This window comes from Pteropus alecto, unplaced genomic scaffold (assembly GCF_000325575.1).
Source record: "Pteropus alecto unplaced genomic scaffold, ASM32557v1 scaffold25, whole genome shotgun sequence".
Taxonomy (NCBI): Eukaryota; Metazoa; Chordata; class Mammalia; order Chiroptera; family Pteropodidae; genus Pteropus; species Pteropus alecto.
Window position 1 is genome coordinate 18,557,743 of NW_006441955.1, and position 14,390 is coordinate 18,572,132.

The 14,390-nt window shown below is 32.9% G+C and overlaps 1 protein-coding gene across 2 annotated transcripts in view; it reads left to right on the forward strand.

Moving 5' to 3' along the window:
- The window catches only part of LRRC7 (leucine rich repeat containing 7), a 275,996-nt gene that overhangs the window by 238,885 nt on the left and 22,721 nt on the right, over positions 1-14,390 (forward strand). For both annotated transcript variants that reach the window (XM_006919313.1, XM_025052071.1), the window contains 2 exons: positions 882-1,103; positions 8,213-8,305. In XM_006919313.1, the coding sequence (XP_006919375.1) occupies positions 882-1,103; positions 8,213-8,305 (315 nt within the window). The remainder of the gene's footprint in view (positions 1-881; positions 1,104-8,212; positions 8,306-14,390) is intronic.

Consider the following 14,390-nt stretch of genomic DNA (forward strand, 5'->3'; position numbering starts at 1 on the left):
TGCTTGCTTGGTAGAAAAGATATCAGGTGGGATGACTCAAGGAACTGATGTTAGAAAGAAGGCGAGAAAATAGGAATGAGCAAAGGAGCAGGGGTTTGCACCTTATCAGTTAAAGATGAGAGACTGCAGTGAGCATGCCCTTTCTCCTCCAACATCTGTCTTTAAGAATTAAGAAATGACCGTTAGCGCTTATTTAAAAAGGAGGTACTGATGAATCTCTGGAAGTTCATCACAGGATGATTTGCAAACAGAACTCTCTTTGAAGACCTTTCCAGCTCTAAGGCCTCCATAGGTTATTGATACTCACAGGAATTTACCACATGATTAATTTTTAATGTAATATAAAGATCCCAAAAACCATACTCTTGATTTTAAATTGCAAAAAAATAATAAATATTGATAATACTCATCTGAACAATATTACTGTGTGCTTGTGGCATAAAGGAAACTATGCAATTTAATTCTTTTGCATCAGACTGAAGAACCAGGCTCTCTCACACATTACATACATTACATCTCTCTTCCTGGTATTTTTCAAAATGAAATGCCAGATAGAACTCCACTTTATTTTTAAGTTGTGACTTCTTTTTCTTCTTGAGATTTTTGAGACTGAATTTTGTTCCCTTAAAATAGGAGTTAAAATAATCTTTGGCAAACTACCAGATGACTACGAATGAATTCAATGCAACCTTGCTTTGATATTAACATTTTTACAAACCACAGTAGGCAGATCCATGCTGTTTTTTCATTATCTTTTCCAACCGTGGCTGAAAGCCCAAATGATGCCACTTTACCAGAGAGGTATTCTGTACGTGTTTTCTACTTTAATCACATCCTTTCAACACCACGGATCTCTATCTGACAGATTATTTTCTCCACAGGCAGGCAGCCATATCCAGACCTTGATGGGGTCCCAAAGCCTTCAGCATCGTAGCCGGGAACAGCAGCCATATGAGGGAAATATTAACAAAGTGACCATTCAGCAGTTTCAGTCACCGTTGCCTATTCAGATCCCCTCTTCACAGGCCACCCGGGGACCTCAGCCTGGACGGTGCTTAATTCAAACTAAAGGGCAAAGGAGTATGGATGGATATCCAGAGCAGGTGAGAAGAGTTTTTTCAATTGATGAATTTCAGGAAATGCCCAGGGAAATGCAATCAATCCACGGTTTGTCTTCCCTTATTAGTGTAGTCTGGGACACATTAATGCTGTCCTCATGTTGAATGGAGTGGAGTACTTTGTAGGGATTTTATCATTATCTGCAGTGGTTAAGGACAACAGCATATAGGAATTACTGGTTGGTAAAATGCCCATTTTACATAAGGAAAAATTGATGGATCAGAAAGTTTTTCTGGCTTATCCTATACCCTCTCCTACCCATTTCCAACTCCAATTTAGCTCTACAGCACAGCTTTGGGATGTTACAAAATGCTTCAGTGGATTAGATGTAGTTACCAAAGCCTTTGGTGAAATCGACAGTGCAAAATGTAAACTGTGTATTCCTTTCTATTTGTGGAACATTTTTTAAAAGTCCTATCTTCTGATTGTTGAATAGTATAGAGATAGAGTTTTGCTATGAAGAAAATGATAAAGAACAGGTAGAAGTGAAATGCTTTTTTTGAAATGCTTCAAAAGCTACTGATATATACTTTGTAGCGAAGATAATTGCTTCTCTTCTGACCTATCTAAAATTAGGATTTGCTTTTTCATTGCAGAATCTGTTTTTCTGCTTTAGGACCGGAAAACTGAATAGGATCTCAGCTATTGAGTTTTATTAAGCTTAGAAAGTAAGGCATTAAGATCTTAATACTCATAAAATTAATTTCTCTTATTTCATTCCTCAGATAATTAGCCAACTCTGCCCACTTACTTTACTGACTCCTTGCTATGGTTTATAAAGGTTCACTTTATTATTACTTACTCAAAGCTTCACATATCACCCCACCTTATTTTCTGAACATATCAGGCAAGATTATCTTTATTTTATAGTTTTTTTCCTTTCTACTGTGAAAAGCCATTTATTAATTGTATCCCAGCTGCCCTAGACATCTCCACTATTTCTTAATACCCTTCTTGAAGCCGAAATTATGTATTAATCATTCTTAGAATTATAGATATTTTTAAAGGTAATTTTATTTTTCCATCCTACCTTGATCTAGGCCAAGTATTGAATTTAAGGTAAAATAAATCGGACAGATGCCATTAATGAGGTAATATGGAGGTTTTTAATTTTCTAGAGATTCTAAAAAGTTAATGAAATTTTAAATTATAGTTTGCCAAAGGCATTTTAGAAGGTTAAAAATTGTTCATATCCCCTCCCCCACAAATATTATAATCTCAATTTAGTTCTCTGGCTTAGTTATTCTTAATAACAGCTACATTTTGTTTTGTTTTGTTTTTTCTCTGACAATCAATGCATATAAAAATTCACTGATATCAAGGCCTTCTGTTTTTACCTATCTTGAATAGTAAGTTTAGTATTAGCATACACTTAATCTGAACCCTCTAAATTTAAAGGTCTTTTTTATGTTATTGCTCCAAAAACATATAAATTATATAGTTTGACTGATGAGAAGATTACAGAGTTTTAAAATTTACACGCTTAATGATTTAAAATATCATGATTCTTTCAAAGACTGTATTTAGAGTCCCTTACAAGTGTTTTGATTCATGGCTCTAAAAACATCAGGTGCCTTTCAAGCTGAGAAATGAAAACTTAAACATTCAATCGTTGTGTTAAGGAAGGGACGTAAGTATAAAAACAGTCCCAAGCTCAGAAGAACCCTGCACTTGTTTAGTGCTCTGCTGTTGCCAAAAAAATCATTGAACAAAAAGCCTCATTTTCACTTTGCACCAGGCCCCATTATAGCTAGTCCTGCTTATAGATACTTTTTAATTTAATCCTCACAATAATCTTATTTCTCTTTTACAAATGAAGAAACCAAGTTACAGAGAAAGTAAATAACTTGTGAAAGATATAATTGGTCAAGCTGAAATTTTAAACCAGATTTGACTGACCCAGATTCCAAGTTCTGTGTCCAATCTTACTATTAAATTCGCAACACAATCTCAGACACTTGCCTACTGTGGCCTCAGTGTCCCCTTCTATTAACGATATTAATTAAACCTACTTCAGCTATAATTCAGAATTATAGAACTGCCTTATGACTTAAACTTACATGAATACTTCCAATCCTTTGAAAAGCAAAAAGTACTAAACAAATGGAGAGTTTTATTATTAACAAAACCATACCTCTGTATCCTTAATATGACCTAAAGAACTAATGCATTTCTAATCTGACTAAAATAAGTTCCGTATCGCAATGAAAATATGTAATAAATGCTGCCACTAATGACATTGAATAAATTAAAATAAATGTCATTTTTTACTTAGCCAGAGTACTTAACTTTGTTTAGCCATTATGAAACACTTAGTAGACTTTGATGTTACTGCCCAATGTTGAAACCATGTCAGCTTTCACACTACCCATCACAGTAAAACAGGCAAGTATAAATAAATAATTCATTAATTAGAAAATAATAAAATGGCAAAATACCCAAGAACTGTAATTTAATGTACTTATTTTTACATGTTTATTTTTCATAGACATTATCAAGCCTGTTTTCAACTCTAGGATTAAATGAAATAAAATATATGGCCCAGAGGGTATTATGCTAAGCAAAGTAAGTCAGAGAAAGACAAATACCATATGGTTTCACTTATATGTGGTCTCCAATACAACAAATGACAAAAATGGACTTATAGAAACAGAGATCAAACTGATGGTTGCAAGAGGGGTGGGGCTTGGGGACAGGTGGAAAAGGTAAAGGGAATATAGTCATTAATATTTTGATAAGTTTGCATGGTGACAGATGATTACTAGACTTAGTATGGTGATCACATTGTAAAGTACATGTAAAATCATCTGTTTTATTGAACACCTGAAACTAATATAATATTGTATACCACTATTCTTAAATTTGAAAAATATTTTAAATAAAAATAAATAAAGAAATTATATATAGAAGTGATTTTTAAACCATAAAGTGCTACCCAGATTCAAGGTACTAATTTCTACAGACTAGAAATCTGACTTTTAATATTGAATGTTCTTTTTAACAAATTATCTATAACACAAAACCATGTACATGTTACTTGAAGTTTATTATCAGAGAATTTTACTTAGAAAAGGGATTTTAATGTATAAACCATTTTGATTATTGACAAACATAATAGAGGATAAGAATCAGAGTTGTATTAAGTAGTAAACTGAAGAAAGCCAGAAAATGAAGGCTTGACTCTTGTTCTGCATGAAAAAAACTCTTAGCTATCATATCCATCCTATCAGTGCTTCCCTTTGATTCTCAGTCCGAGAGAAGAAACTTAAAGATCCTATTCACCTGACACTCCCCTTCACAATATGATAATATTTTATATCCGTTGTTCTCAACCTCACCTGTACATTAGAATTTGTTCAAGAGATTGAAAAAACAGTGATGCCTTGGCCTAATCCCCAAGAAGCTGATTTCTGGATATAAACTCAGTAGTGGGGATTTTTGAAACTCCCTTGGTGATTCTATTGTATAGGCAAGGCAAGAAACAATATTTATAATATTCTGTAGTTCAACAATGTGTCAGCTGAATAATATATTGTTATCACTATTTAAAGTATATATAAATTGTGCATAACCTGTTGAATACTTTTAAAAGAAACTAAGAATAACTTGGTGTTTCTCTTTTTCAAATGTATAATCCAAAGCAAAGTGTATTTATATATATGGAACATATAGATACCAAAGCAGAAATAGGAAGGAAAAACATCAGCATGATTATTTACCCTTTAGGTATTACTAGGCTTAATCTAACCAATAATGCTGTGATGGGGAAAGCTATTTCTATTTTATTGGCTAGAAAACTAAGATTCAGGGGTCTTAACTGTCCTGCCTGTGGTTACACGACAATCTGGAAACTAAACTGGAATTATAACCCAGTTTCATAAGTCTACCACATTACACACTGCAGCCTGTGACACCATAGCCAACACAGAGGTCAAGAGTAAGCCCACGCCGAAAGAATAAAAGAGTTGAAAAATATACGCATGAGTCCATGTCTGCCACAGACATGAGTTCATACCCACTAGTTGGCCTAACATATCAGGATGGCAAGAACTGCATAGCTGTCTTCTGACAGTTAATTTGAATACACTTTCAAACTAAAGTTGGTGCCTGAAAGAGAATTTATAAGATTACATTAGAAATACATTAGAATCAGCCTCTATGAGTTATACAAAGTGATTCACATCCATCATAATAAGGAGGGGGATAGGGTGGGGGAATAAACCTTTTCCCTTGTTCTTGCTACTAGGTTTTAGAGCATTGAGAGACCAAATTAGATCACTACCTCTAGAGATTATAGATGGTGACATCATAGGGCTGCACTGCTACATAACAATCCATTTTGTCCTGAGCCTCTCTAAGATAGACCCAATATTTATTAGAGCGAGATTAACATAGATCAGAAGCATCAAATGAAGTCAAATGATGAGAACAAACTCAGAGAAGCAAATACACCATTGACTACCAGGCTGTTGCTTATACTTGCAGCTAGAAACTTCATTCATCACTATCAATTATCTTAATAGATAAGTGAAATGCTGATTCTTATTAAATAAACTATTCATTTACCTCTAGATCTGACCTTTTGTTAGAACACTGTATTTCTTCTTTGCTAATTCTCTTTAGTTTCAGACTGTTTCTTAGCTGTGAGGTATTCTTTCCTCTTACATTTTATGCCCCCTTTGGGCCTTACCAGGCAGATGGAAGTCCTCATATATGAGATGAATATTCTTGCTGACACGCTTTATAAGTCACAGCACAAGTTATTAGCCATACCATAGCATACCCAAGGGTAATTTAGCTTCAGATAGAATTTATGGTTGTTTGCCACATTTATAAAACCACAGTGTTATCTTTATTATTACTACTATTAAAAAATATATTGAGGCATTTCTTCATATACTTGGCACAATATGAAATGTATTTCCCTTAGAATTTTAGTGCCTTCTAGATTGACAATATTATAAAATAGATATAGTCACTATCTTGAAAGAGAAGGACTGGAAAATATTCGCAACAATTTACTTTGTAAATAAAATCAGTTGCATATGTTTCCTTTCAGGTTTTATAATGGCCTGGGGAAAGCCAGAGTGATATACCTTCTATATATCACATTGTGGAATATAAATTTTCACATTAGAAAGATATAACCCAAATTTTAAATAGAAATTCACAAATATATAGGAAAACACAAAAGTAAAATGTTTAAATTATATTAGTTCCTTTCTTCCCATTTTCTAATTGACCACTAATAACAAAAAAGGACTGTAAGGTAAACTGGTGTACTGAATAAAGCTAAAATATTCCTTTGAGCTACATCAAGCTATTTTATGTTCACAGACTGTGAACCATATAAATACAAAACTATTGTAAACTGTACTTTCTATCACCCCATGATAATTAGTTTTAACAAATCTGACTCAATTAAAGGAAAATTTGCAATTAAATATGTCTTTAAAATAAACATATGGAAGAGTACTTATTGTTATTGCAGTTACCCAGAATTTAAAAACTATTAATTAATGACTCTAACATAAAAATCACATTAGTAGATAGTTTTGCCTTTGTGTTGCCAGTGAACTATGTAATAGTTAAACATTATATTTACTATTATGAAATATGACAGTGAATTAGGAACAGTACTATTAAATGGCCAAGCCTAATTGATCCAGTTCCCAGGGACTGACAGTATATGCTGGTTAAATCAGGATTAGGACTTAAGTTTGTCTTCCATTATCTGAGAGGTAGGGATTAAAGGTACTTTGAAAATAAAAATATAGAGAGCATTTTGGTCATTTAAATTTTCCCAGAAGGGGAAAACGTGAAGCTACTTAAGAAAGCAAGCATTTTTAATCATCTTTATGAACTTTTTCAGTATATATTTATATAAATGCAAAATATATACTAATGTATTTCTTTGGATTTTTTTCCTTAACTCAATATTAATCTTTTGCCTGCTAATCTGGTAGCACTTGGTTCACCTAGTTCCAGTACTTGTTCTGTACTTAAAAATTATAAAAATGTTTCTTCTTTATTCTACATCTGGAATCTTAAGTCTTTCAATCATCTGAGGTCAACCTATCCCACTTTACATGGAAAACTAGCATTTTCACTACAGCTCACACACATATTCCAGCTCAGGATCATCAAGAATTCCTAGGTTTGTTACAGTTTCTCTAATTCACTCTTGGCACTTATTTCCCTTCTATGGAATTCTTGATCTACGATCTTTGTATCAACTCTTACAATAGCTATCATCTTTACCCCAAAGTGGACCAACACCTAATGCCATCATTTTGTGTTTAACAGACTTTCGTTGATGATTGGGGGTTTGAGGAGGTAATGTGGTAGAGAATACAAACATATTAGCCCTCCAGTCCTAAATATGTTTTGACTGTTCCCTGTCACAAATAATTTCTTCATATTCTTGACTTCTTTCTTTTTTCACAGTGTTCTCTTCTTTCTTCCAAGAACTCTAACTGCCTATCCAGAAGCTGCTGCTAAATCCAAAAGTCTTTTTACTATTTAATTCTTCCTATGTTTCACCCTCACTCAAGCTATGCTCAAAAGTTCTCCCCTTTCTTAAACTAAAAGCCCTGCTATTGCTAACCAATAGAATTCTCTATCTACCAAGGTGATGGCTTGTACTACTCTCCTAGGAAGTGGTAGCAACTTATTTAAGTAGCCATATTTTCCCTCCCTCTACATTTGCAAATTTTCTTTACTTTTTTATACAGTCCTTTCAAATTAGTTGGAATATATGTGCATTTTAAGTGAATAATTAAAAAAATTAACAACCTTTTTATTGTTAGAAGGCTTTTCATTTTTAAAAACTGTCAAAATCCTGCACACAGTAGTAAATAAATACTAATATCTGCTTACCCAGGTAATTTCACGCTAGTTTCAATCATAACTGATGCCTATAGAAATACTAACTATTTTGTCAGAGCTTATACTGTCTTTTGTGTACCAATGTAACTTAGGCTAACCCTGAGGACTTAAGTGAAATGTGAAGTTTTTCTACTGGGATGTAGTTATTTGAAGATATTTAGTTTTGATATGTATTTAATTAACTTTTTATATCTTTTATACATAGTTTTGTGTGAGAATAGAAAAGAATCCTGGCCTTGGATTTAGTATCAGTGGTGGAATTAGTGGACAAGGAAATCCATTTAAACCTTCTGACAAGGTAAGAAGTGAATTTCTTATTGACAATTTTCATTAGAAAAACACTGTCTTCTACTGCAGCAAAAAAAAAAAAAAAAAAAAAAAGGAAGAAAGAAAAAGAAAACAAAAGAAAAGAAACAATTTCAAATGTTTTTACTATTTTAATAAGCTAGCTGACTATGAAGTCAATTAGAAAATTTTTTAGTACTGGGAAAAAGAATTTACTACAGTGCTTGATAAATCCTAAGAGTAAGAAAAAATAAATTTAAACATTCTCTTTGAAAGAAAAATTGTTTTTTCTTTTCTCCTTTTGTTTTGTTCACAATTATGTATATTTGTAAAGAAAGCTATTCAGGCAGTTTCTTATAAGCTGTTTCCAAAAGTTTGCATGTAAATCACTTATTGGGGAGAATATTTTCTCACAGTAACAGAATGATTAATGATTCAATGCCAAGGTCAGCTGACTGGTATCTCTGTAATTCATCATGTTTGTAAAATATTTCACTAATGGAATTGTAGAACTAAAAGACCACAGAAAATAAATATTCTATAAGAAAATCAGAGTTAGCCATGACAAAAGAATGAGGTGCTCCTCTTATGCTTCCCCCTAATTGTCACACCGTGCATAAAGGTTCAATACTTTCCCCAACTCTAAACTCAACCATTGCCTGAACATCCAGCATGCTGCCCATGCTTACATCTGGGTTGTCTAATCCATTGTGGACCACCTGACTTTTTTATTTTAAAAAATTACCCTGAGCTACATAACATGCCCTGCTATCACCACCAATGTTTAACACTCTCGGTTTGGAATCAGCTAGTAATTATAACTTATGATAATTGAAACTCTCTACTTTGACCTCATCACATTTAATCATATTAAGTGACATCATAAAACTTTAGGATGATGAAGAGAAACAGAAATTAGATATGAAGAAAACCTCCACGGGCTCTCAATCTACCTTTAAGTCACAACCTGGTACAGATCTTTGCAACTCACCATTAAAAAAATAACCACACAGCGATTTCTGACCATAAGACCTGCTTCTGAAAAAAGTTCAATGTTCCTACCCTGGAGATTTCTGTAGCATGAAAGAGAACCCTTAATCCCTTATTTTCCTGCACTTTTTCTCAATCTTCTTGTTTCCTACCATTTTTTATTCCCTTCTTCCTACCCAGAAAGGAGAGAAAGAAGGGAGAAAGAGGTCAGACCAGAAGGAGGGATCATTTACACTATATACATTAGGATGGAAGGGACTAGAAAGAAATCCTCAGTGGCTATAGATGGGAGTTCCTTTGGTCAACTGGCTGGAGCAACTATTCATATAGAAGGAATGTATGTGTAATTAGGGGAATGACAGTTAGAAATGTCTGTACATATGCATTTCTATTTTGAAGTGATGTTGAGGATAACCATTGATTTAGTAGAATTAAAAGATTCATGGTTTAGTAGGACCAAGTGTTAACTGGGTTTTGACAAGTTATTAATATATCTTAAAACAAAAAGTTTATAAGTTCAAAATTATCAGAAACATATGTTGGTAAGTTTTAAATCCTCAAGTCATTATTTTCTTCATCTTGGACTCTCTTTTTTATCTCTGGTTTTACATCTCTTTCACTAGTTTTTTCCACTAAAAAGTTAATAACCTTATCATTATTAAGATAGTTGAAATTCAAAAGATGTTTTTTCTCTTCTTTCTCAGCAGCATATAAATCTTTTCACTATATTTTTGGAAGGGTAATAAATATTTTTAAATTAAGGATGAACAGATTGCTAAATAGTCAAGCGTCTTAATGCTATTGCTTTTCTACTGTTATTTTCAGCTGAAGGAGATAGTAGATGTGAGGCTTTCAAATAGTTGCCAGTAATTCTTCCACTACGATGAATATGAACACTTTATAACTCTTAATTTAATTTCTCATTTGTAACAATTCAATAACTCTAGTGAGACTGAACCATTTCTATAATCTTATAATTCACTCATTTGGTTAAATGCAACAGATATAGAACTTGAATTGTATAATGTGTCCATTGAAAGATTTCCCCCTCAAAAGCACTTTTCTCTGCCTGATTACTCTTTAAAACACTTTGCAATCTGAAAAGCGAATCTCTATTATTACAAAATTGATGAAGTACTTCAAAAGTTCTAAATGTACAGAAGACTCTCAAGACTGCTCTTAATTTATTGACCACTTTTGGTGTCATGCCAAACATATAGGGGTTCTTAGTTAACAGTGTTCAGAGGATCTAAAGAGTTTAATTCACTCATAAGGAAAGAGATTATTTTTCTGAGAATTTAGTTACATTTTTTTAGCCCCAGTACCTCTTCTTGTAGTGGTTGCATAAAATCGAGAATGAAGCCCAGTAGCTAAACCAACCCTAAAATACCAAACTGTAAGAAAATGAACTTTAAAAACACTCCTCCCTTCAATGTTGAAAAACTGTTTTTTCCTGAGTTGGCTAACTTAGAGCTGAGGGTGAAGAGAAGCAAATTAAACATATGTTTAAACAGAACAGATATTACCTGAGTTGGAGGTGGATGCTTTGTAAGAAGTTCTAGTTATTAAACTTTAATATAGTACAGACTCCCTTCCAATAAAAAAGTCATGGATTAGAAATATTCTCAGAAGCACACTATATTATTTTATTTACTGTTCATGAATGTTTTAATGTTTTGTAATGCCACTCAAAATTCTAAGTATCCAAGATATCTGAATGTCTTAGAGGCTTTGAGGACCTTCTGTCCTTAAGTAGCCAATAGATTTGTTTCATTCTCTTCCTTTTGACTGATAGGATCTACTGTTTCAGCTAAACACCAATGATCAATGTGAGATAGCATCCAAAGTGATTACCTAGTATACAGCCAGTTAAGGAAAGCATGAAGTAGTTATCCCAAAAGGCTGAGAGTATGGGCCTCGAGCAAAAGTGAGCTGTGTTATTCAGTCTGGTAGAAGTTCTAATTTAAATTCTATGATAATGTGAGATTATCACAGAAAACCCCATGGGGCAGCCCAAAAGTTAATTGAGACTTTAGGGAGAATTCAAAGTTAAGTCATATATGAGCACTGTTTTGTGCCAGACTTTGAGAGCTTAGAACAGCATCTGGTCTTGCAAACTTAAGTCTTTTTAAAGACCCCACGGTAGTCCTGATCAGTTATTATCTCCTTGGGTTAAATGGATGGAGCACAGTTAGTCCTGTGGTTCATATCATTACCAGAACAGTGCTTAGTAGTTGAGCAACTCAATCCACTCATTGCAAGTTCATTATTTGGATTCACTGTAATGTAAAAATCGCTTTTACATACTTGGAAAGAGAAAACTGTACAAAACTGGTTAAAAAATGGCCCTATATAATACTTGCCTTTGCCTTCCTAGTGAAGTGGATGGAAGCTATGATGTGGTTTATTATTATAGAGAAACGTTGTCAACATGGCAGGGTGCTGAAGAGGCATGAAAGATTTTGATCCAACAAATCTGATGATAATAACAAAAATGACAAAAATAATAGCCTTTTATTAAGTTCCTACAATGTGCTAGTTACTATTTTAGGCTCTTCATATACATGAAGCTATTTGATCTTCATAACTAACTTGTTGGTTTAGTATTATTATTCCCCATTTTTCTATGGCCCAGAGGGGTTAATTAACTTGCCCAAGGTCATGTAGCTGATCTGTGGCAGATAAGATTGGAGCCCAAATTGATCTGACTCCAAATCCTTTTCTCTTAATAAGCACTGTAATGCATGTTTCTATCTGCAAAGTCCACTTAGCCAAAGAGCCACATGACAAATTTATACCCTGTAGAGTTGAGACTAGTATGATATTCTAATATTGAAAGTATTACAGAGCCCTCTAATTAGTCAGAGTCTAGATATTTGTTTCAACAAGTCCTTAGAAGTCAGCATGTATTCTCTATTGAACCTAGATAATTAGAAGTATACTGTACACAGTGGATTGCTAAGCAATTATAAAACTTTTGGACTAAGATATCATTAGTGGTGATTCTGCCACTGGAAAAAAATCACAATAATCTTTGCTTATATTTAAATTTTCATAAAATAATAGTTCATGATTGCAAAATGCAAATAATTTACCAATACAATTTCCACTGGATGTTGTTAGAAAGAAGAGACTGACTAACTGGATGAGTGATACTGTTATGTAGTAAATTCATAAAACAACCTAAGACTGCAAATGAATGAATTTTTAATGATGTATTCACATAGTTCTTCATTCAGGGACTGATACCTTCCTTGCTTCATTTGAGGAAATAGTACTAAATTCTTAGAGTATAAGATATGAAAGAAAACTTATAGCCTCTTTCTCTATATGCTCTAAAGATATAGTACTGAACAGTCCCATGAACAATTATTTAGTCATAGGATCATAATTTGCTTACAATACAAGTAAAATTCCAAGCCTAGGATGAATTTTAGAGGCATGGAAAATGTAAAAGATAGTTGCCAATAAAGTCAAAATAAATGTACTGGAATTTCAGAATAAATTACTATATCTTCTTCTACATAACTTCCAAAAGATTGACTCCGGATGCCAAAACAGCCTGCAAAGGACTTAAGCCCCTGTTCTTTACACCCCACCTTTCACCCCTAGAAAAAAAATGGGATCTTTTTTCTGTGTGAAGATGCATCAAATAAAAGTACTTCATCAAATAAAAGTACTTTATGATTAATATTAAGAAGAGAAGAAGGGTTAGACATTCAGAATGAAAGCATTTATTTGATACCTTTATTGAGGATTACAATGCCCAAAGGCATGCTTGGCAGTGACTTATTTGAAAACGCACAAGAATAATTTTCCAGGTTTGCTCAGCCTCATGACGTTGGGTGACTCATAAATAAAAGGTTGGAAAAGATATGTTCTTCACTTATGAAAAAGATACATTCCATATGTCCATTTCTTATCATTATTCCTCCGTAGATATAAAAATCAAGAATAGCAAACACATTTAACTAGAACTTCATACAGCATATGATTTATATTTGCAACATAAATATTAAACTACCTAAAACACATTTCCTTCATTTTGTATAACTACTAGATAAATGTTATTTATTTTATTTTTTCCTAAGTTTATTTTATAATTTATATATCTGTCCCATTCTTAATTCTGTTTCAAGTGATTGTGTAATGCAAAATAATTTGGAAAGTCTATGCACTATGTGTAAGTAACATTCAGGAGCAAGGAATATGTATAATATTGTTTATACATTGCATTTTGGACTAAATTTAAGATAGGATTGAAACAGATGTTTTTGTATATAAATTGAATTTTTAAAAATAAATACAGGGCATAAGTTATTTTACAACATGATTGATTATTTTAGCTGCATCTTAGTCACACTTCAATTCAAGGTTCAGAATGCCATTCGATTGAGGACAGTAAAAGTGAGATTTTTAAAAACTAAAAAAGGTATTTTTGCCTATTCTGTTCTTTGTCTTATATTTTGAGAAAAAAAAAATTCTGAATCTATTTAGAAACATTGATAGAATGTAGTCTTCATAATCTTTTGTTAGTAGGATTCCTACAGGTATGATCACTTATATGAAGCTTTTTAAAAAGGCATGGCAGTGTGCTTTAGCCAAATGGATAATGTTGATGTCCACTAAACCCACATCTTTGCTTAGTTTCTCCATTGCTCTATCTTGCCTCCCTCATTCCCCTATAGATTTCTCCTGAGAGCCATTTTTCAATTAACCACTTGCATAAAAATACCCATTTTAGGCTCTTCATTTTGGGAAACTGACTTTAGACATACAAATTACAAAAATTAAAGCTCTGTGGTACCTTCTTACCTGGTACATTCCATACTTTGCTTGTTAGTTATTCTTTGGAAGCCTGAGTCAGGAGATAAAATGCACTCTCCCCTCCCTTAACATAGAACAACTTTGGGGCAGAATGGGAGAAAAGTGGATAATACTGTTATTAAATATGTATTATTGAGATATATCTTAAATATTATATGGGTGAATAAAAAATGTTAAATGTCATTGCTACAAGCAGAAACTATTCTGCTTGTAGCTATTCCTTTTTATTTATTTTTGTTTTGTTTTAGTTCTATTAATTTGTCTTCAGAATATTTCCAATA